Source organism: Hippichthys cyanospilos, chromosome 11 (genome assembly GCF_059441005.1).
Source record: "Hippichthys cyanospilos isolate Australia breed blue-spotted pipefish chromosome 11, RoL_Hcya_1.0, whole genome shotgun sequence".
In the NCBI taxonomy this organism is placed as follows: Eukaryota; Metazoa; Chordata; class Actinopteri; order Syngnathiformes; family Syngnathidae; genus Hippichthys; species Hippichthys cyanospilos.
In genome coordinates, this window is record NC_142379.1 from 1,826,403 (window position 1) to 1,850,703 (window position 24,301).

The following is a 24,301-nucleotide window of genomic DNA, read 5'->3' on the forward strand; positions in this document are numbered from 1 at the left end:
ATTTTGTGGTAATCTACGGCTTGACTCGGATCAATCAGGGGTAGAGTTCGGCCCCGGATTCAAACGCTTCCGCGGGTTTTATTTTGAAATCCATTCGGGGAAACAGCAGCGCGCGTCGGCGCCGCCTCGACAGCCTCCTCCTCCTCCTCCCTGTGCCTCTTTCAATTCGAGCGTAGCCGGGAAAAAAGAAAAGACGCCCCGAGAAGATGGACAAGGCCAGTTCCGGATGAGGGATCCGGGGGCGCCATCGGGAGCTTTGGGCTTTGGTTTCTGGCCCCGGACTACGAGTGAGACGGCGATGCGGGTCGGGGGCCGCTCGGCGGATCGGAGGAGCGTCCGGGCGTCGGCGGGGCGGGCGCAAAAGTGAGATCCATGCTGAAGCGGAGCCCCCGCCGGGGAGAGGAGGAGGACCATGGCCGGGAGGACGGGAGCTCGGCTCTTGTCTCTGCTCTACTTGCTGGCCCACTTGTGGCTCACTTGGCAGCAGGTGCTCAGGATCGGTGAGCGCCCGATCCGTACTTTTCGGTTTTTTGTTAACGGATGCTTACTTGTTGCTATTTTCACTTTGCGTCCGGACAATTTGCTCCAGGAGATTCATTCCCGTACTTTTGCCTTTTCAAACACTTTTCATTCATTTATTAATACTATTTTTACCGCTAATTAGTAACGATTTTATTATTGTTATTGCGAGTGTTATCATATTTGATAATAACAATATAAATAATCATAAAAAATCATAATGATTCATCGTAATACTGCCTCAAATCCTGAATATTTTAAATTGAAAAATGACATAATATAGTTGTTTTTTCTGTTAAAAACATATATGTTTATATGAGAATAATATTGTGTATTACATGATACACACACACACACATACATACATACATACATACATACATACATACATACATATACATATATATATATATATATATATATATATATATATATATATATATAGCTGAAAAATCTTTACATTTGGAGCATTTTATCCATTTTGAGATGTAATTATAAGCCTTTTGATAGAAATTTTAACGATTACGCAAATGATTACTCTGCAAATTTCGGGACTATTTGTGAATTTTGCGCAAAATGTTTTACCGATGATGTTAATCTAGCACAGAGTGTAGCCTGTGACTGGCGATGCACTTGAAGGCACCGCGAGGCCTTTTGGCGCGCCCGCGGGAAAATAGATGCACGGCGGCTACGGAATAATGAGAGCGGGGGCCGGGGACACTTTGAAATGTGGCTGGACTTTGACGTCACCCCAGTTTACGGACGTGTCTTTTGAAAGTTAATTAGTGATGCAACCAGCGACAAAAGTGCTTAATTAAGACAGCCTGCTTGTGAGTTGCATCACCATTTTTTTTTTTTCAAAAGGGTACTCAGACTTCTGCCACGGCTTCAAATATATCAGCAACAAATAGCTTTCACTGTCCGAAAAATGTTCCTCTCTTGAATCCAAATTCAAATGAGATGATGATGAAACACAAGCCTTGTCTAATTGTTACAAATATTACATCAGCTACTTATTAAAATCAACTATTACTAATGGCTTCTTCTGCCCTGTATAAAATTGATTATCCCTTGAATTCAGATTGAATTTGGATTGGGACGATTCAGAACTCTAATTTAATTGGTACAATGGTACACTTGTTATAACAATGCGATTACAATTATCTGGTGAGATTTGACGTAATTTGAAAAGTTGATCAGAATTTTTCCATGCAGCATTTACATTGCTTCTAAAATCCGCAAAATCTGGATCAAATCTGGATACAAGTTAGTTTATATTAAGAGCCACCACTCAAAATCCTGTCAAGGGTTAAATTTGAATATCTGCCGGTTTATCCTCTTTCAGATATAACGATTTTCATTAGTCAAATTCAGATTCAATCTGGTTTGATATCAAAGGTCAAATCTAGATTTGAATCAATTTGCTGTTTGGCCATTGAGACATCTGTGAGGGCTTTAAAAACCTTAAAATGCATCACCTAACTTTACTGTCCTATATTTCATTTTCTTAAATCAAATCCAGATTGAACTTGGATTGGTGTAAAACCTAAACCTCATTTAAAAACCTAAACCTCATTCAATTGTTAGCATAATACTATTTCAATCAGCTGGTGGGATATGACATAATTTGAAAATGTTTATCAGACATTTTCCATGCTGCATTTACACTGCAACCCCAAATTACAAATCTGGATCAGAACTGGATTCAAATCAGTCTAGATTTAGAAACCTACAATGTGGAAAACCTACAATGCGTTGCCAAAAATGGCTATCGCGGTCATTTACGTATAATCATTTACATCCCTTGAATCCAACGTGAGTCCGAATCGGGATGACACTCGACCTTTCAAATTGTTAAACCGACATCGACAGCAATTCGATACACTTTGTTCTCCATCCTACATGTAAACCAAGATAAGCGAATACGGATCAGGTTAGCTTTAGCCGAACCCACGCAGATGACGTCATCCGCAAATTCCCCCAACGGCCAGCAGGGCGTCGCTCCGGTTGTCTACGTCGTCAGGGTAACGGGTCGGCGCCGCCTCCCCATTCTCTCCCGTCTCAATCTGCGCTCCGTGTCGTTAATCCGCCTCAATCACGGCCGGGTCCGGCCTAATCTTTCTCATTCTCATCCCGTGCTAATCTGGCCCATATGGCGCCGCGTTGGCTCCAATTAACATCCCTCCGTTTTGGCGGGTGCCGTCGCCCTGCCGGGACGGGCTTTCGCTCTTCTCGCCGGATTCGCTAATAATGATAAATCCTTAAACAACCAACACTAATCTTCTTTATGCGGAAAATCGAAAGGGGGGGGGGGGGGGGGGGGGGCGCGGTTCGTCGTTATTCGCCGAGCTGGGCCGTGTCCGTCGATATCGATAACCGGGCCGCCCGGCGAAACGTAATCCTCGTTTCCACTCCGTGCGTGTTCGGGGGTCACCGCGGCGACAAAGAGCGCTCAGTGCCGCACATCAAACGGGGATGGAAGGCCGCTCGCCACCGCCTCATTCATTGGCGGGCTGGCGCGGACCCAAGTCGGATGGGTCGCCGCCGCTGGCTTGTCCGGCCCAGAAAGTCAAACACTGAAGCATTGTCCCGCTCTAACCTGAAAGACTCCCCTTCATGAGAGAGCTCAAAGTCCACAAAACGGTTTAGGAGGTCACGTTTCCGCCTAGCCGCCGACATCGCTCGGACAGGCGACGCTACGCTTGACGAGCGTGAACCGGAACCGCGTAGCGCTACGCGTGCACGGGCTGCTCGCTTTTTGACCATATTCGGGTACGTTTTGAGGTTATCGTGTACTGAAGCACATTTTCAAGTTAGGACCGTACCGAAACACGTATCGGGTTTATGACCTTACTGACGTACGTTTAAAGTTTAAGACCTTCGCGACGTACGTTTGGAGTTTACGACGTTACCGACGTACGTTTTGAATTCATGGCCATGTTGACGTACATTTCGAGGCTAGGACCGTAATTTGGTACGTTTCGAGGTTATGGCCGTACCGACGCATGTTTCGTGGTTATGACCGGACTGACGTATGTTTTAAGTTCATGACCGTACTGACGTACATTTGGCATTTATGACCGTACTGACGTACGTTTCGAGGCTATGGCCGTAGCGACGTACATTTCAAGTTCCTGATCGTACTGAAATACGTTTCAAATTTAGGACCATGTTGACTCGGGTTCAAAGTTTAAGACCTTAGTGACGTACGTTTCGAGTTTATGACGCTACCTACGTACGTTTTGAATTCATGACCATATCGACGTACGTTTCGAGGCGATGACCGTACTTTTATACATTTCGCATTTATGACCGTACTGACGTACGTTTTGAGTTTATGAGCATACTGACATACGTTCGGAAACAGGAAGACTAAAAAGACTCAGCTCGCATGTAGTTTTTTTGCCGACCGGCCAAACAAAACCGTAGCGCGTGCGAGGACAGCAGCATAGGCCCGCTGACCAATTGAATCGATTTCACCCAACCTTTTGGGGTTGTTTACTTTACCCAAAAGTTGGGTCAAATGAATAACCCATAACAGCTTTGTAGGTTAGTTTTGCACAACAACCTCATTCAAAATTGTCCATAGATGTGAACATGTGCCAGGTCTAAAAACAGTCGTTTAAAAATTGACCCTGTTTGGGCCACAAATGTATTGTTGACCAACCAAATGTGTTCTTTTTTTACCTTTTTTTTAAAGAGTGCATAGAATGGGTTGCAAAAAGCAGTCCTAATCTTTTAGCTTGTTATCGGCTACAAAATTCGAAAAAAAAAACAAAAAAAACATAACAAAAATCTTACTTGGCATAAAGTCTTGTTGTTTAGCGTTGATCTGAAAGGGTGCAACAGAAGCGCGTTGCTCCAGGCAGTCTCCCTGCAGCGTTCTTGTTTTCATGACCTCCCAGCATGCATTGCCCCACAGCGTCGTCTGACCTCATAACACACAAAAAAAGACGCTCACTCAGATTGACGAAGCCCCAAACAAAACCGAGAACGCTCCAGAATTTGCACGCGTGTATCTAGGTGAAAAGGTATCTCTCCTTGCAGACGCTAGTTTCACCAATGTACTCATTCACTGCCATTGACGGGTATAGACGTCAAAAAGCAATTTGACCAAAATGACCCATGAATATTACACACGAGGCCGGGTCAAATTGACCCAGGATTTTATAACTATTCAGAAACAAAGAAAACACATGAGTGTATATTACGTATTGCCTTTATTACTTTTTGAGTGAGTTTTTAATTAAAAAAAAAAAAAAAAACACTGCATGCACCTCCGGGTCATATTGACCCAAAGGCATTACTGCTGCTGGGGTTCAAAACTTTTTAAATTGCTGTCAATGTTTTTTTCTAAATCACAGTCATGTGATTTAGGAAAAAAAAAAAATCTGCACAACGCTTAATACCTTTTTCGACCGGAAAACATTTAAGCTATTGGTGTTAATGCTCCAGATAAATTTTCTTTTTTTAAATATATTTATTTTTCAGCATCAAGCAGTTCATTTTATCAAAAATATTTCTAGTTCGAATTAAGAGTGACTTTTTTTTTTCTCATTTCTGGCACTTTTTTTCACATGATCTGATTCAATCCCAAATACTTATCATTCAAGAGTCTTACACATTAAATTCCAGGTGCTTTATTTATTTATGCAGAAAATCTTTCTGTCAGGTTCAGGCAACCTAACACGTTTACTAAACAACAAACAGGAAGGAAGACAAGGGCCTTTTACTCACGAGGAGAGCGGGCTGGTCTGACCCTCATCTATTTATTAAGGTGAGGCCTAGTTACAAATTTACTTGCTGCCTTGCAAGGTTAGGGGAGACATATTGGCATCTGATAGTGGGGGACGTAGTGTAAGTCCATATACTATCAGTCCATGCAATCACTGTTCCATCCTGTGATTAGGTCATCATGCCTGTGATTTATTACAGCTGTCTACCAATGTTACAGAATAAAATACGGGATATCCTATATACAATGATTCTAAAAACTTCGAAACTCTCTTTTACACTAATATTTGAAGAATAAATATGTAAATTAGTACCTGGGATTGAGTGGCTGGACTGTAAAAAGGTATAGACTTTTTTTTTTTTAATGTCCTGTTATAATAGCCACATTGACTGTTTTTTAAACTTTCTAAGGGGGCGCTACTGAGCAGGTTTGGAGTGACGGGGTTATCCTGCGGGCACATTTTGCTGAATTTGCGAGCACGTTGAGCCATTCGCTCATGAAGCGTACGCGGTGACCCATTTGTCGCCTGCAAACAGAATACGCGATACGCCTTATGAAAAATAGACACGCAGATAAATTGCGCTTTCTTCAGTTCGGTAATGGAGTGCAGTTTTATCATCTGCGCTTCTCCCAACGTCTCCCTCCAAATTGGAGCGAGACAGAGATATGAAGTTGCGCTATAATGAGCTACTAAGCTAGCATGTTGCGTCTGGTTTTGTGGCCCGTAAATCATTTAAAGCCGAAGCCTTCGTGTTTGGCTGCTTAATGAACTTCAAGTGCGACTTTGATTTTTGCGTCTCTTGAAGAAGGGAAGCGCCAACTGGGCCTAGAGCAAGATTTGATTTTGGAGAAATTGTTGCAGCGGTGTTGCGCTAGCTACAAAAGCCAAGCGGGTTTGTTTACGCAACGTTGCAAGTAACGACGCTCTAAAAACAGAATGATGAAGCTCATCTCGGCCTGTGGTTCTCAAATTTGGCTTATGAAAGATTTAAAAAGGCTTTCTGAATGCTAATTGAATGCCTTTTAATGTCATCACGGGAACAGGACAGTTTTCTTTTCAAATTAAAAGCAAATGAAATGGAACATGAAGCAACTTAATGCGTAATCAGTTATTTTTGAAGGCATTAATTGCATGTGAAAATGAATGAAGTTATCAAAGGGATTCTCGAGAATCTGACTGATTGAAGCTCCGCCCCTCGGTTCAACATCTGCGCCGGGTACGGAGATGGCGCTATTTCCTATGACGCGGCTTCTCGGTGTCTTAACTAATCCACAGCCGCTTGCGTGATCGCATCTCAGATGGAATGACTCCAAGCTCATTTCCTGATAGGCCGCAGAAAAAAACCTCAGCTCCTTCCCCTCGGCCCCGACACCATTTGCCTCGCGGCTTTCCGTACGTACTACTGGCTCCGTTTCATTTCGTTGGCTGGGCTTGATTTGATGCTGCCTAGCAGCAAAATGCTGCCATATATCAATGAGTTCATTAACTCATTCACTCCCAAAGACATATTTTTACGTTTTATTAAAGGCCATTATATATGTATCCATTATGTATATATATGGTATATATTGTATAGTATCGTAGAGAATTACTGTCACATGTATAGCACGAAACCACCCATATATATATATATATATATATATATATATATATATATATATATATATATATATATATATATATATATATATATATATATATATATATATATATATATATATATATATATATATATATATATATATATATATATATATATATATATTTATCACAAATACAAATAAAATATATATTTTAAAATGTTTATATATATATATATATATATTTCAAAATATGTATTAATAAAATAATGGAATAATAAAATATCCATATTTAATATATATATATATATATATATATATATATATATATATATATATATATATATATATATATATATATATATAACAAGTGAATAAAATCTAATCAGTAATAATAGATATGTTATTATTATTATTATAAACGAATAATAAAGAAATATACATCTACCTTAATATTACTTATTAAATATGATCATATGCTAAAACCCCATCGCAAGCGCGCCATAATAGTATGCGAATAATTTTGAACGCGCAGCATTTCATGTCCCATTTTGAAAGGACAGAAAGAAAGAAAAAGGCAGGCGTCGGCTTTGCGGCGTCGCCAGCGCTTTGGAGATGATTTCATGCGGCGGGTGCGCAAGACTTTGTGTTTGTGTGATTAGAGCAAGATGTAAATCAGAAAAGGGCCGCGGCGGGGGGAGCTTTTTGGAGCCGTGCGCCAAACGCACCATCTGTTTGGAAGACGCAACTCACTGTATACGCCATTGATGCAGCTATTTGTTGAATGGAGAATTTTAGCCGGAACCTGCTAGCAGCTGCTCGGGGGCGGGAGCGCAATCCAGGCCGAAGCGTTAAAAAAAAAAAAAGCATTTTCATACGCGGCCGCGGAATGCATTGACCTCTTGTCTTTGTGGCCTTTTTCAATGCTTTGCTGGAGAACGACTTAAGGCTTTTTTTTTTTTTTTGCACTTTGTGTCAGCGAAACCTTTTGGAAAGTCGAGTTGGTCCGATAGGAAAAAAGTGGAATGAAATTGTTCAAAGATCAAACGGGCACGTGTTTGCGCACAAATTTACTCAAGGGGATTGGAACCAATAAAAATGTTTTATCCAAATTATAATAACTATCCGAATTCTCACTGTAAAGTCGGAATTCTAAATTTAAAGTGACAATTATCACTTTAAATTCTGAATAAAGTTGAATCTGACCAAGTGAAAATTTGCCTCAAAATTTCTGGATTTACACCTGGAATTCACAATTTAAAGTCAGAGAATTTGGCTTTTATTTATTTTAGATTTCTGGTTTTATTCATAGGATTCTCATGTTAGTCTCAATTTTCAGAATTCTCATTTTAAAATCTGAGAATTTGGATTTCATCTTTTGAATTTCTGAGAATTTGGATTTAATCTTTTGAATTTCTGAGAATTTGGATTTAATCTTTTGAATTTCTGATTTTGTCCGTAGAATTCTCATGTTAAAGTCACAAATGTCAGAATTTCACGTTAAATTGTCGCTTAAATTGTCATTTGAAGTCTGTAAGCGCTGTAGGAATTCTGAATCTCAAGTGAGAATTCTGTCGTCGTAACCCTGTATCCTTTTTCACATTAACAAAAGAAAAGAACTTTGAATAAGTGCTGATTATTTTCTAGCGAGAATATAGTGAGGATCCCGACTTTAAATTCAAAATTAGAATTCCTCCAGCTTCATTCTTTTCTCGTCTGACTTGAAAATGAGAATTCTGACTAATACGAATTTGAATTTGCGAAAAGGCGAACTACAAGAGTTGAACAAACTACAGACAAGAAAGTCAGTAACAAGAGAAGACGACCTGCAGTGATCCCGTAAGAGGCCTTTCCCAAAAAGCGGCGGGAATGTAGGCCGCGTCCAGCTTTTCCATCAATGGGATTAAATCCATTTTCATACTCCGGTGACATCTGCGCAACATTATGTCATATTCGCGATCCCTCAAAGCAAAGAGGGGATACGGGGAGTGAAACTGAGAATTTTGTCGCCGCAGGCGGCATCTTCGAGACGCTGGAGAGCGAGCCAATCAGCGTGGAGGAGCTGGCCTTTAAATTTGCCGTCACCAACATCAACAGGAACCGCACCCTCATGCCAAACACCACCTTGACCTACGACGTCCAGAGGATCAACCTTTTCGACAGCTTCGAGGCCTCCAGGAGAGGTGCGCGCGCCACCGTTCTCACTCTTATCTTGGAATTTGGACTGGAAAGTCTGAATCTTCAAGTCAGAATTTGGACTCAGGATTCTGTCTGCCTTCTGAGTAAAGCCGGAATTCTGAGAAGAAAGTCAGACTTTTCCCTTTGAAGCTGAGGACTCTCAGGATGAAATTTCTCACTTTTATTTGTATTTTTCACTTTTAAAGCGAGAATTCTGAAAATATAGTCAGAATTCCCACACATTTGACTTTATTTCTCAGAAGTCCGGCGTCCGAGACTTTGGACTGCCTTCTGAAAGTAAAGCCAGGATTCTAAGGATTAACTTTTCACTTTAATGCGAGAATTCCCACAATAAAGTCAGAATTCTCACTTTAATGTTATTTAATGAATTGTGAATTCTCTGTTCAAAGTCAAAATTCTGACTTCATCCTAAGAATTCTTCAGTCAGAAGGCAGTCTAAAGTCCCAGAAGCCAGAATTCTGACTTCATTTTCAGAAGTCTGACTTTCTAAAAGTAAGGATTCTGACTTTGAACCGAGAATTCTGAGGTCATAATGCTCACTTTGTGGAGTAACTTTCACTTCAAAGTGAGAATTCTGTCTTCTGGGACTTTTGACCGCCTTCTGAGAACAGAGCAAGAATTCAAAGTCAGAATTTTTTATTTTGAACTGTGAATTCTAAAAAGGCTCAATTCTCACTTTGACGCAATTGTCCCTAACCCCCTAACTTAATTGAAGACGGAAAGAACAGATGATAATTCCGCCTTTGGCTTTTTCCCATCTTTTTTCGCCCGGCGATCGGCAGCCTGCGACCAGTTGGCGCTGGGCGTGGGGGCCGTGTTCGGGCCGTCGCACAGCTCGTCGGTGAGCGCCGTCCAGTCCATCTGCAACGCCCTGGAAGTGCCTCACATCCAGACGCGCTGGAAGCATCCGTCCGTGGACAACCGAGACAGCTTCTACATCAACCTGTACCCCGAGTACACCTCCATAAGTCGAGCCGTGCTGGACATCGTGCAGTACTACAAGTGGAAGACGGTCACTGTGGTCTACGAGGACGCCACGGGTCAGTAGGCAAAACGTTATAGCCGTGCGCTGGCTCCAAAATCGTGGATGTTGGGTCTGGGTCATTTTGACCCGCGGAGCAGGTGGCGCTAAGACTCCCTCAAACATTCGTTTATCACCGCCAGCGTACGTACCGTACGTAATGTTCTGTGATTGGTTTATCACCGCCAGCGTACGTATCGTACGGGAGATACAAATGTTATATGCTAGCTTATATACCGTACGTAGTACGTAATGTTCTGTGATCCGTTTATCCCCGCCAGCGTACGTATCGTACGGGAGATACAAATGTTATACGCTGGCTTATATACCGTACGCAGTACGTAATGTTCTGTGATCGGGTTATCACCGCCAGCGTACGTACCATACGTAATGTTCTGTGATCGGTTTATCACCGCCAGCGTAGGTATCGTACGGGAGATACAAATGTTATATGCTAGCTTATATACCGTACGTAGTACGTAATGTTCTGTGATCGGGTTATCACCGCCAGCGTACGTATCGTACGTGATACAAATGTTCTCTGATTGGTTCATCACTGCCAGCGTACGTATCGTACGGGAGATACAAATGTTATACGCTGGCTTATATACCGTACGCAGTACGTAATGTTCTGTGATCGGGTTATCACCGCCAGCGTACGTACCATACGTAATGTTCTGTGATCGGTTTATCACCGCCAGCGTAGGTATCGTACGGGAGATACAAATGTTATATGCTAGCTTATATAAAGTACGTAGTACGTAATGTTCTGTGATCGGGTTATCACCGCCAGCGTACGTATCGTACGTGATACAAATGTTCTCTGATTGGTTCATCACTGCCAGCGTACGTACCGTAAGTGATACAAATGTTATATGATTGGTTTATCACTACTAGCGTATGTACCGTACATATTATGTAATGTTCTATGCTCGGTTTATGACCGCCTGTGTACGTACTGTGCGGAATGTTTTATGATTTGTTTATCGCTGCCAGTCATGTTTGGGCCCTACAAAAAGTTGATGCATATAATTTGCTTTGACGGGCCATGTAAAATTACACGGTGGGCCAGATCTGGCCCCCAGACCTCGAGTTTGAAAACCGTGCTTTCATGAATGCAGTTAAATGATGTCGGACCAAATCATCCGGCGCATGAAATAATAATGAGGTTTGTGTGTTTATTGAAGGTCTGATTCGCTTGCAAGAGCTGATCAAAGCTCCGTCCAGATACAGCATCAAAATCAAGATCCGCCAGCTGCCCGTCGGAAGCAAAGACGCGCGCCCGCTCCTCAAGGAGATGAAGAAGGGCAAGGAGTTTTACGTCATTTTCGACTGCTCCTACCAAACGTCGGCTGATGTCCTCAAGCAGGCAAGACTAAAATTATGCGGATTGCTAAGTTCATTTTGACCGGCTCCGTGCATAACCGTATTTCTGAAAATTTGTCCTGTAAAGCGAAAAAAACCCAAAACGATTTTATGGTTTTGCAAGATTAGTCCAATTAGAAATCTTCTGTTTGGGGGCCGAATCCCAGCAGAGTTTCCACTTCACATTTAGAAGCGCAAATCTGCATGGAAAATGAATTGCAAGCATGGCGTGTGCCCGTATTTGATTTGAGGAGCCTTCCGACCCTTTGCAGATCCTGTCCATGGGGATGATGACGGAATACTACCACTTTTTCTTCACCACGCTGGTAAGCAGGCAAGAATGAGTGACTCAAAATAATCCACAAAGTCGGTAGAAAGTAAAGTGAAGCCATATTCTCAGTTTAGATATGGTCTTAAAAGTATCTCGCTAGAAAAACTAGCAAAAATGCAAAGACGATGAGCACATAAGGAGCCTCGATCCCAAACCGAAGGGCCCTTTGGTACCAAGTCCCACAGAGAGAAAATAGTTAAACTGGCAAAGTTAAACTGATGGTTTCGATTTATAGATATGGGGTTCAAAAAGAAGCTAACTGGCAAAGCTAGCAAAAATACAAACAGATTAACCAACAGTTGAACACACATGAAGTCAACTTAACCCTCTTGGATTTAGATACGGTCATAATAGTAAATAACTAGCAAAAATACAACGCGATTAGCCAGTGGTTCAACAGGGATATTTAGTACAAAGTTGTGCGGTGAGAAAGATCTTTGCTGTAAAAGTCAAACTAATTGTTTCGGTTTACACGGTCATAAAAGTACCGCGCTAGAAAAGCTAGCAAAAATTAGAAGAAGGGTCAGCAATTTGTAAAAAAAAAAGTCTAGGTTGTATCTCGCCTCTCACCCAAATTTAACTGAGAGGAGCGCTAGATTAGCCACCCCCAGAGTTAGCGTTAACACCATAGAAAATGGTGCAATGTTCGATAGTTTCTTTTTACGCTAGTAGCTTTTAAACATAGTCCACGTTTATAGCAGTTTTGAGTGGTAAAAAGCTACTATTGTGTTTAGACTTATTGATTTTTTAAGGTAAAGTTAATCATTTTTAAAACAGCTGTTTGCACTTGTCACTGACAGAAAATGACGTGTTGAAGGCTTAACGACAGCTCAATTGGCAAATGTCACATGACCAACAGGTGCGCTGCGATTGGTCTCCCGAGCCTTCGGCACGTGTGATGTCATAATCAGTCGCCAGCAAGCGGCAAAAGTGTGTTTTTAAAAGCATACATGAAAAGTAATGAAGTCACGGACGAAATACTATGGTTTGACTGATGCTAATGGCTAAATTAGCGGTTAATCCGGTTTCGAACGGAGGCTGACCTTCAAGTCGGCTCGAGCGGCGAGGTGACGTTTTTCCACGCAGGACCTGTTCGCTCTGGACCTGGAGCCGTACCGCTACAGCGGCGTCAACATGACGGGTTTCCGGCTGCTCAACATCGACAACCCCAAGGTGGCCTCGGTGGTGGAGAGGTGGTCCGTGGAGCGCCTGCAGGCCCCCTCCAAGGCCGAGACGGGCATGATGGAGGGCATGATGACGGTAAGAACCGCCGCCCGTCTGCGTTCATGAAACAAAAAAAGCCATCATTCTGATTAAAAGTCTGAATTAAGTCTGAATTCTAAAACGTTAAAGTTGGAATTTTATTTTGAAAGGCTTGGAAATCTGTTCGGAATCCGAATTTTGAGATTTTTGAGTCCGAGTTTTCAGAATTCTAAGTTTAAAATCGGATTTCCAAAGATTCCGAGATTTCTACATTTATTTTCAATATTCCTGCTTTAAAGGTGAGAATTCTGACTATTTTCAGGATTCTGAATTTGAAGTGAGAATTCTGACTTCATTCTCTGAATTTTGACTATTTTTGGAATTTACCGGTAACTCTCAGAATTCTCACTACACAGTCAAAATTCAGAAGTTTTTCGATTGGTCGGAACTTGGACTTGGAAGTCGTAAATAGGCCGCTCCACTTGGACTTTTTTCTCTGCCTTAATGAGGGTCATTAAAAGCTTACGTCTATTTACGGCTCTTGCGTTGGTAAACAAAATTCATCAAACATGCAAATACAGCATGTGAACTCCACTTGTACTCTGATGTGAAAAGAGGTTGCCCCCCCCCCCCCCCCCCCCCCCCAAAAGAAAAAGAAAGCCAGCTAAATAAATCGAGACCAAAAGAGAGAGAAGACATGCAAACACAGAAAGTTCTATTTTGGAAAGAACTAATTGGATCTTGTGAAAGCGCTCATTAGTGTTGGGATGCCGCCCGTTATGACACGCCATGTTGCTATCTCAAGAGACATTGAATTGCAAAATTGGTTAGTCAAAAAAATTTCACCATTATAAGAGGCAACATTTTGTTGATAAGTAATAATAAAAAAAAAAGTGTTAAGGCAGTGTACCACTAATTGCGCAGAACTAGAAACAACCCAGAGAATGACTTAAAAAATGCCTGTGGCAGAATTCTGACTTTATTCTCAGAACGCTCACTTTAAAGTGAGAATTATGACTTTAATCTAAAAATTCTCAGTCAGACTGTAAAGTCAAAATTCATACTTTACTCTCAGAATCCTCAGTTAAAAGTCAGAATTCTGACTACGATGAGAATTGGACTTTAGAGAGAGAATTCTGCGACCTTAGTCAGAATTCTCACCTTATTCTCACAATCCTGACTGATCAGAATTCTGATTTAATTTTCAGAATTGTTTCTTTCAAGTAAAAATTACTCTTTAATTACACTACAAAATGAGAATTCTGATTCCTTCATGTCAGAATACTGAATACAAATGAGAATTCAGAAACTTTAATGGGAGAATTTTTAGACTTTAAAGTGAAAATTCTGACTTTTCAGAATTCTTACTTTAAAATGAGGACTGCACTTTCGAGTGAGAATTCTGATTCCTTAGTTTAAAGAGAATTCTGATTTAGTTCTATAAATCATCGGTTTAAAGTCAGAATTCTCAATTTAAGGACGGGATTCTGATTGAAATCTCTGAATTCTCACTTTAAAGAGAGATTTCTGAGTTTATTTGCAGAATTCTCAATTCAAAGGGAGAATTCTAGCTTGGGGATTCTTACTAAAGTATCAGAAGTCTGACTCAGTGTCAGAACAGTCAGAATTCAGAGAGTGAAGTGAGAATTTTGCCAATCTTTTTTTCCATCCTCTCGCATTGCTGCAAGGTGAAATTCAAGTCTTTTCAAAAGGATTTTGGATGCGCGTTTGACATGTTTTTCAGACGGAAGCATCTCTGATGTACGACGCGGTGTACATGGTGGCGGCGGCCTCGCAGCGCGCCGCCCAGATCACCGTCAGCTCGCTGCAGTGCCACCGACACAAACCCTGGCGCTTCGGGGCGCGCTTCATGAACATGCTCAAAGACGTGAGGAGCTTTGCCTTGTTTTTGTCAAGCGCCCGCCCCTGCCTTCATTTCGATTTCCTCTCTGCCATAAAGTGCCTTTTGCATCATTTAAAAAAATGTAGAAATAAATACCAGATACTGAATTTCTAGACTCCTGACGTCGTGAATGAGTTCTTTCGCAGGTTCCTCATCTTTAAGGTGGATTGACCCTTGTCGTTTGACCTTTACGTCAAAGGAATTTTACACCAAACGGGAAGCATTGAAAGAGGACACTAGGGAGCTGAAATTTCACCCAGATGGTGACAACTTGTCAAAGATCAACACGGCACAACTTGGTTATCACACTAACGAGATTGGCTAAAATACTGCCAGAATGATATGAAAGAAAATGACCCAAAAATTGGCAAATTAGTGCGTGAAGATGAAACAATTTTCCAGGCTTCTAGATTTGGAAGCCACGTCCACTTGTACAATCGGGAAGGTGCCATCAAATGGTTAAAATACTGCGCTTTCATTTTTTAAGTTCTTCCCGGAAGCATCGTCACGACAACACTCAACCAACTCGATAAATAGTTCCCAGAGTGAGCAGCCTCCGTTTTGAGGAATACAGTGTTGTTGTTGTTTTTTTTTCCCCCGTTTTCCCTGCTCAGCCAGGTGGTCATGGACAGACTGGGAAAAAGAAAAAAAAAAAACTTCTTTCACTTTCCAAATTGTAAACTGTTAGGTTCAGGCAACCTAGAATATTTAATAAACAACAAACAGGAAGGAAGACAACTAGGCTTTTTTTCTCGTGAGGAGCGCTGATAGGAAGCTGACATTCTCAGATCTCCTTCCAGCCTGGTTACAGATCCTTTCCACTTTTGGCCCTAGGTCCAAAAGCCATTGCCGCCCTAAAGGGTCGGGGGAGTGACCTGGCAACAATGTAAACAATCAGTTTATGATAGTGGGGAAATGCAGTTTACGAGTCCATGCTGCTATCTTCTTCCTCGGGAACATCAAGGGCGACCCCGTTCAGTTTTCGCCCTTTGCTCGGGTCACGGCGCCTGTCTCTATTTTTACCGTCAATTCCCCTTCTTTACAAACATCAGTAACAGGAAACACTCATCCATACTAATCTACCAACATACTTAATGCAGAAAACAACTACGGGATAACCCGTAAACAATTATTCGAACATAACCATTGGTGAAAACAAGGACAAACGGATATAAGGATGCGTGCGCAAAATTACGAGTCAACATGCTGATTTGTGCGCGTTTTGGCTAAAAGCTTCATTGAAGCTGACTGTTTTTTAAAAGTGCGCTCACTTGATTAGCGGCGAGTGCATTCGTGAGTCCCGTTGGCCACCCACAGACGGAGGCCTCGCCTGTCTGCTCCATTTTCATCATCTACTAGTCACACACACGCACACACACACACACTGGAAATGTCCAGCCGACGCAGACGCGGCCATTAGGACGCAACTGGCCGTCGTCTCCGGAAGCGGCCCTAATGCAGAGCCGCTCATCAATAATTCATTCTTGTTTCCGCCAACTTCGGCGGTAAGCGGGACGTAGCATTTTTGCTAATATGAGCGTTTCGAAGCCAAATAATTGAGAGCGATTGGTTGCCCCGCTTCTTGTTGCAGGCGCAGTGGAACGGCTTAACGGGACAAATCGTCATTAACAAGACGGACGGCCTGCGCAAAGATTTTGATTTGGACGTGATCAGCCTAAAGGAGGACGGTTTGGAAAAGGTGAACCGGCTCACCCGCTTTTTCCTTTGCCTCGATTGACTCTTAAGCAGGGGGAAAAGCTGAAATTTTTCATTTTGGACCGATACGTATTATGATTTGCGGGAGAAAACTTAACAAAGTTCACAGTTGACAGTTGTGTGTCCGGAACTCATTTATTTTGATGGCAAAAGGTATTTTTATGAAGGAAAAAAAATAGTCTCCATCATTTTAATCCTAGATATAAAGATATTGTTTTTCAATAATAAGTACCGTATTTTCCACACTGTAAGGTGCACCTAAAAATAACTTCACCGCCATGAAAATTCTTAAATTTTACCTCTGCATTTCAGTGATAAATGTATTGTTTACAAATTTTTTTATCACACCCTACGTGAAATTTTGCTATGCTATATATGCTCCAATTTTCAAGCAATTTATATGGGGGCAAGGCAGGAAAACCTGATAGTTTTTGTTGATATACCCTTTAGCGTAGCTCCATCTAGTGGATGCATAACGCAACCACAGCCATTATGGTGGCTTCTATTCTATGTGCCTTACAATGCGGTGCGCCCTATATACGAAAACAGTTTTAAGATGGGCCATCTGTTGAAGGTGCGCCTTATAGTGAGGAAAATACGGTAGTCAAGGAGATCGGTAACTGATATTTGGACCAGATTTTAAAGAAAAATTCTGTTTTCTAAGCATGATTACTAAACATCTTTTTACATTTGCATCATGTAGAGTTTTATTTTTAAATTCTTTTTAGATATGTTTTAGATCATTTTAAGCTAGTTTTACCTGCTTTTCGGTACTAAACCTGTGTTGAAATAAATCCATGTTCCACTGCTAACTAGTAAACATATTTTCGCCAGATCAAAGATGACAGCCTATTTTCGTTTTGCTGCGTTTGGTATTTGTATTGTCACAAAACCAAATCTACTTTCTTCATAATAACTCCTTGAAATGACTGACGATGCGTCTGATTGTTTTTGTGTTGACATTGTAACCCAAGTCATTCTTTGCTTCCCGTTTGATTTTGCTGCATTGTCTTTCAAACGTCTTCTGGCATCCATTTAAACGTGCTTTTTCTTTATTGTTTTCCGCAAGATAATCGCAGGCAACAACCGCCTGAATAAAGTGTGGAAAAAGGTCTGTACTTTAGCTGGCCCCGAAGCGGTCTAAAGCAACAGTGACGCTGTTTGCTAATCGAATCTTGTGGTCCCAATCTGGTGATTTTTCTCCTTTCCCCGCAAACGTTTTGGCGTCTGTTGTGATTTTTTTCCCTTTGGTGTCACTGGTGGCTCAAGCTAAAACGTTTTAGCCCGGGTCAGCTTGTGATTGTTACTTTGTGTCTTTTACAGATTGGCGTATGGAACTCTCAGACTGGCCTTAATTTAACTGAAAACAATAAAGACTCCAGCACAAACGTCACCGACTCCATGGCAAACAGGACTCTCATCGTCACCACTATTCTGGTACGTTCCATACGGGAAAATAATATATCCGAATTGGACACCCCGAGTAAATCTGGGATTGAATGTTTGGATTCTGAAAATAGATTTAAAAAATACGTCTTTGGCATTAAACGGGTTCAAATCATGTCAAACTCACCCTAACCTAGAAAATAAACAGAGTTACTACTTTCCTATTACTCAGGGAATCAAAGATATAGAGAAAAGGTTCCTCTGGGAATAGTGAAGCGAATAGTGAAGACCACTACCGTTTTTTCTAGGAAAATCCCTACGTGATGTACAAGAAGTCCGACAAGCCGCTGTACGGAAACGACCGTTTTGAGGGATACTGCCTGGACCTCCTCAAGGAGCTCTCCAACATCCTGGGCTTCTCCTACGAGGTCAAGCTAGTGTCTGACGGAAAATACGGAGCCCAGAATGACAAAGGCGAGTGGAACGGCATGGTGCGCGAGCTCATTGACCACGTAAGTACTTGCGTTATTTTACACGGGTATTTATCGTCCAGGCTCATTTTAAAATATACTCCAACATTTCAAAAAATATCCAATCGAATACTTATTTTGTCAAGAAAGTCTTTGCATTTTCAAACTGCAGATGATTTCACAAAATACGATGTAGACAAACAGGTAAATTCAACCGCAATTGTGATTGTGATCCATTGCCACATTGGTGGGCAACACAAAGAAAAAAAAACTAGTACACGAAAAGAAATATATTTGGGCTTCAAAGGTAATCCCTCGGTTTTTTTTTTTTTTTTTTGTGGTTAAAGGGGACCGGAACCCACGATAAATGAAAATCCACAAAGTAGCGTCCCCTCTGCGGAATTTTCATGCATGTGTACATGGGTACCTGAATGTTTTAAACGTGAAAAGTATTCGTGCTTTACATATTTAAGACAAATAGTACTGCAGTTCACATATTGGATCTTAAATGATTAAGTCTTATACAGTAACTGTACTGTTATCCCTTTCCGTTCCTTTGGCTGTAGTCTCGCGGAGAGCCGCGGTTATATTAGAGGTCTAATTTAATAGGTGTAATTCGAGTAAAGCTTGTAAATGAGCAAACATGATAACAATCAGAGTTTACACTTGGATTTCCAATCTACCATAAAAGAAATCAAGGTTTACAACACTTACTGACCGCAACCGCATCCCCAGTTAGAAAAGGGTGCGCAGACTTGCGAAACCACTCATTGTGTTATTTTTATACGCCCCCCGGGTATGCCTTATAACCCTATACATGGGAATATCCGGAAAATAAAGCTCTTCTATGAGACGGGGCTTTTCTAATCCGGTGCGCCGGTGTAGTCGGAAATATACGGCGGGCATTTTTTGGATGGTCTGCAGGTAGCCGACTTGGCGGTGGCCCCCCTCACCATCACCTACGTGAGGGAAAAGGTGATCGACTTCTCCAAGCCTTTCATGACGCTGGGCATCAGCATCCTCTACCACAAACCCAACGGCACCAACCCGGGCGTCTTCTCCTTCCTCAACCCGCTGTCTCCTGACATCTGGATGTATGTGCTGCTGGCGTGCCTCGGCGTCAGCTGCGTGCTTTTTGTTATCGCTAGGTAACGCCGCTTTATTTGTTTCTTTGCCTAAACGGCTATCTGCGATGGATGGATGGATAGCTTAACTATCCATCTATCTACAGATACCGTATCTGGAGATACGCATCGAAATCTCTCTGTCGAGAACTACAACTATCGATCTCTAGCTAGCTGTAGATATCTATCGATAAATATCTATATATAGCCATCTGACTATGGCTATCTATAAATATCTATCTACAGCTATCTATTTATCGCTATCTATCTATAGCTCTCTGTAGATATCTATCGAAATCTCGATATAAATATTTTTAGCTATCGGTCGATCTATCGATAGGCATCTATAAATATCTGTGGATGACTATCTGTACATGTTCATCCATAAATATCTATCTATAGATATCTTCAGATACCTAGCGAAATCTCTGTCGATAACTATAAATATAAGTTCATCTATAGCTGTCTGTATATATATGTAGAGATCTATTGAAATATGTCAATAACTATTAATATTTATTTATAGCTATCTGTAGATATTTGTAGAGATCTATTGAAATGTCAGTTAACTATAAATATCAATGAATATCTTTTGATAGAAAACGATAAATAGCTATCAATATTTACAAATGCATCTAAATGTAGACATATTCAAATATCTATCGAAATCTCTGTTGATAACTATAAATATCAATAAATATTTATGGATAGCTGTCAAATATCTACAACTATCAATAAATATCTATCAATAGATGACTACCTATAAATATCTATCTATAAATACTGTATATCTACCTATAGATATCTGTAGACATTTGAATGTCCAAATTCCAAATGTATATCTATCAATCTCTATTGATAACTATAAATATCTACTGTATCTATCTATAGCTATTGGTGGATATATGCAGAGTTCTACTGAAATCTCTGTCGATAACTATAAATAGCTATCAAAAATATCTATCGATAGATTACGTCGATAAATATCTATAGATATCTGGAGATATCAAAATCTCTCTGTCGATAACCACAAATCTCTATAGATATCTATTGAAATCTCTGTCAATAACTGTATCAATAAAAATCTAGATAGATAGAGAAAATGGGAAAATCTAGTTTCAAAAACGTGCGCAAGGAATTTAAAAAAAATGTGCCCATTCGTCTCTTCAGGTTCACGCCGTACGAGTGGTACAACCCTCACCCCTGCAACCCCGACTCGGACGTGGTGGAAAACAACTTCACCCTCATAAACAGCGTGTGGTTCGGCGTCGGAGCGCTCATGCAGCAAGGTCGGCGCGGCCATCCGATAACGGCGGTACGTCGTTTGCGTGACGCGCGCCGGTCTTTCAGGTTCCGAACTGATGCCCAAGGCGCTCTCCACGAGGATCGTGGGCGGAATCTGGTGGTTCTTCACACTCATCATTATATCGTCCTACACTGCCAACTTGGCCGCCTTTCTCACGGTGGAGAGAATGGACTCGCCCATCGACTCCGCCGACGACTTGGCCAAGCAGACCAAAATCGAGTACGGCGCCGTCAGGGACGGCTCCACCATGACCTTTTTCAAGGTTGGCGTGATATTACGTGCGCTTTACTGCGCGGCGTCCCTCGCTTTATCGCAGGAGTTACGTTGGAAAAATAACGGCGCAAGTTGAGGTATTTCCTAAACGTTTCCCCGGCACGCCGACAGAAATCCAAGATCTCCACCTACGAGAAGATGTGGGCCTTCATGAGCAGCCGCAAGAACACGGCCTTGGTGAAGAATAACCGCGAGGGTATCCAGAGGGTCCTCACCACCGACTACGCCCTCCTGATGGAGTCCACCAGCATCGAGTACATCAGCCAGCGCAACTGCAACCTCACGCAGATCGGAGGACTGATCGATTCCAAGGGCTACGGCGTGGGAACGCCCATAGGTACCCGACTCGCCATTTAGTTTTGGCTACTTTGAGGGCTTGGTGAACTAGCAAAAAATACAAATAAAAAATAGATATGTGGGCAAAATGGGGTAGTATGGTTGGATTTTGGAACATTTTTGAACCACGTATGCGAGAACGTATGCAAGTGCATTAGTTAGTGTTATTAATATTTTGACGTTTTTCTGAGACTTCTGACTTCATTCTCAGAATTCGGACTTTAAAGTCAGAGTTTTGACTGTTCTCAAAGTGAAATTTTAAACTTTAAAGCCAGAATTTTCACGTCGTAGTCAGAATTCTCAGAATAATTGTAACTTTAAATCTGGAATTTTGTTCTCAGAATACCGACATCAGTCAGTGTGAATAAAGAACTCACTTTCAAGTCAGTCAGAATTCTGACGATAAAATCACAAATCTGAGAATAAAGTCAGAATCCCGGGAACCATTTTTGGGGTCAAAGCCCTAAATCTTCTTCTGTAAAGAACGACAGTAAATTTAGACAACATAGTTTGACCGTTTTGGTCGTAAGCAGCCAAAGATTTTCTTGAATCGAAAAATTTTCCACAAAATTTCGAAAAAATTTCCACAAAATTTCGAAAAAATTTCCACAAAATTTCGAAAATTTTGACAATTTTATTTATATGCTACGTTTCATACACAAGCCAACCGGATCAACCTGCCGCAATCAAAGTGACGAACCGACGGAACAAGCGAAGACACGGGTCAAGCAAAGTTTCCATTTGTCCTCGGCAGGCTCCCCGTACAGAGACAAAGTGACCATCGCCATCCTGCAGCTTCAAGAAGAAGGCAAGCTGCACATGATGAAGGAGAAGTGGTGGCGGGGCAACGGCTGCCCCGAGGAGGACAGCAAAGAGGCCAGCGCGCTGGGCGTGGAGAACATCGGCGGCATCTTCATCGTGCTGGCGGCCGGCCTGGTCCTCTCCGTCTTCGTGGCCATCGGGGAGTTTATTTACAAATCCAGGAAAAACTTGGACATCGAGGAGGTGAGCGTGGGCCAGTGCGAGTGGCACAACAAATACTGACGCCCCCCCCAACCCCCCACCCAAAGGACTTTGACGTTCGGACAGAAAATGCGTATTTAAAACACCTATTTCTCAAAACGTTGTTTTGTTAGCAGTGAATATTGTTTTCAAATTTGTTGTATTTATCAAGTTGGTGTTTTGTTTTGTTTTTCTTTCTCTTGAGCATGTGAGGTTGCATCAGAATTGTTTCCAAATGGAAAAAAAAAGATGTGAAAACATGACATCCTTCTAACCCTTTGAATGCTGTTTGTTTGGTTTTGGTGCGCTTACTCGTGCTGACGTTTCATATCAAATTTCCGGTACGGTATTACATTTATTATATTACTCGGCTATCATGCTCAAGCTTTGTCTTTTTATTTTTGCAAAAGTAAAGGTTCCTTGATGTACACAAGGTGACTCGTTTTTATTAACTGCTGCTGAGACGTTGAGCTCAATTTGACACTCCAAAACACCAGGGGGCAGCATATAAAAAATGGTAAGGAATGAAACGACTCAACATTCTTTTGTGTAGTTTTGAGTAACATTTGAACATTCACAATATTCAATCGCAGCTCGGCTCGTCAAGGTCACGTGACCACAGGTAAGCCGTGATTGGTCATTAACCAGCAGCAAGTGGAAATGTTCATTAAAAGTCATTTATATATCAAATTAATCATAGACAAAATATTAACTGTTTATTTCTGAGACAATCGGCCGAAAATTAATTTCAGACAATCGTCTGTTCAACTTTGGACGAAATAACCCGTTGGCTGCTTCACGTGTGTTCCACTGTTGGCTAATTTCTTAGAATTTTTGCTAGCTTTGCTAGCTGGATACTTTTATGACCCTATCGAAACTTGAATGACCGTTTTGACGCAAATTTGTACGAAATAAACCATGTTTGGGCACCGATGCTCCACATGTGTTTAACCATTGGCTAATCTCTTTGTATTTTTGCTAGCTTTGCGAGCTAGATACTTTTAGGACCATATCCGAACTTAAGACGGTTAGTTTGACTTGGCCAGCTCAAATTATTTTCAGATAAATAGCCTCTACCCAATAGCACTTTGTTCGGGGACATATGCTGCACGTCTGTTCGACTGTTGGCTAATCTTTCCACGTTTTTGCTAGCTAGACACCTTAATGGATCGTATCTAAAGCAAAACGATCAGTTTGACCTCGTAAACTAAAACTTTTTTCTCTTAATGCGACTCGGTACCAAATAGTCCTTGGGTTTCGGACTGCCGCTTCGCGTGTATTCAAAAATTGGCTAATCTCAATTATCAAGAGAGTAGGGCGCTAACTCGCTTTTCTAGCCCGGGGGGGTTACGTCCTCTGGTGTGTCTCGCTCGCTCGGCAGATTACGGCGCTTTTTCGAAAATCCCGTCAAGGGAATAGTCGAAAACCAAGTTCACGGATACGGCGCGTAATCGGTAAGCGCTCGCTTAAATGATTATTGTGTCACAATAAGGTCAAGGACCTTATGTCTGGAATGATGGCGAGCGCCGCGTCGATCTCCGACCCGCGCGCAACGAACTTCCGATATCCCAACACGGGGAGGAAAATTGTAGTATACCCGTGCGTTCTATTAACACGTACGTTATGCGATTTAGCGAGTGGACAAAACTCCAGATGTTTTAATTAATTCCTAATCCCCCTGTTTGCTAATCCTCGCTAGCAACACTCGCAGTTCAGAGGGATAATCGCCGGCGCGATTGTGAAAAGTGCGCAAACAATCCACGCGGCGAAAACGACAAAGATTTGCAATGGGATGATATCAATATTGGTTTTGTTAGTTTGAAAAAAAATG

General features: G+C 41.6%; 1 protein-coding gene across 2 annotated transcripts; it reads left to right on the forward strand.

Annotated features, from left to right (window-relative positions):
- The first annotated feature begins 172 nt into the window (after positions 1–172).
- Positions 173–22,903, forward strand: LOC148415411 (glutamate receptor ionotropic, kainate 1). Of its 2 annotated transcripts, XM_088426769.1 has the most exons (16): positions 173–500; positions 8,851–9,018; positions 9,817–10,074; positions 11,243–11,424; positions 11,693–11,746; positions 12,838–13,011; positions 14,699–14,842; positions 16,449–16,556; positions 17,643–17,684; positions 17,897–18,010; positions 18,268–18,471; positions 19,354–19,577; positions 20,724–20,842; positions 20,904–21,121; positions 21,244–21,469; positions 22,223–22,903. In XM_088426769.1, exons 1-16 carry the CDS (start codon positions 413–415, stop codon positions 22,510–22,512), a joined length of 2,613 nt encoding a protein of 870 aa, XP_088282895.1. In that variant the 5' UTR covers positions 173–412; the 3' UTR covers positions 22,513–22,903. The 2 variants fall into 2 exon arrangements, with proteins under 2 accessions (XP_088282895.1, XP_088282896.1); XM_088426770.1 differs by lacking the exon at positions 17,643–17,684.
- Positions 22,904–24,301: the final 1,398 nt, after the last annotated feature.

What these genes read in the sequence shown, in the direction of transcription:
- LOC148415411 (XM_088426769.1), top strand. Translation starts at nt 413, where the DNA reads ATGGCCGGGAGGACGGGAGCTCGGCTCTTGTCTCTGCTCTACTTGCTG. An exon ending in CGGCTGATGTCCTCAAGCAG is followed by an intron (nt 11,425 to 11,692) that starts GCAAGACTAAAA and finishes GACCCTTTGCAG; the next exon opens with ATCCTGTCCATGGGGATGAT. An exon ending in TCATCGTCACCACTATTCTG is followed by an intron (nt 18,011 to 18,267) that starts GTACGTTCCATA and finishes CGTTTTTTCTAG; the next exon opens with GAAAATCCCTACGTGATGTA.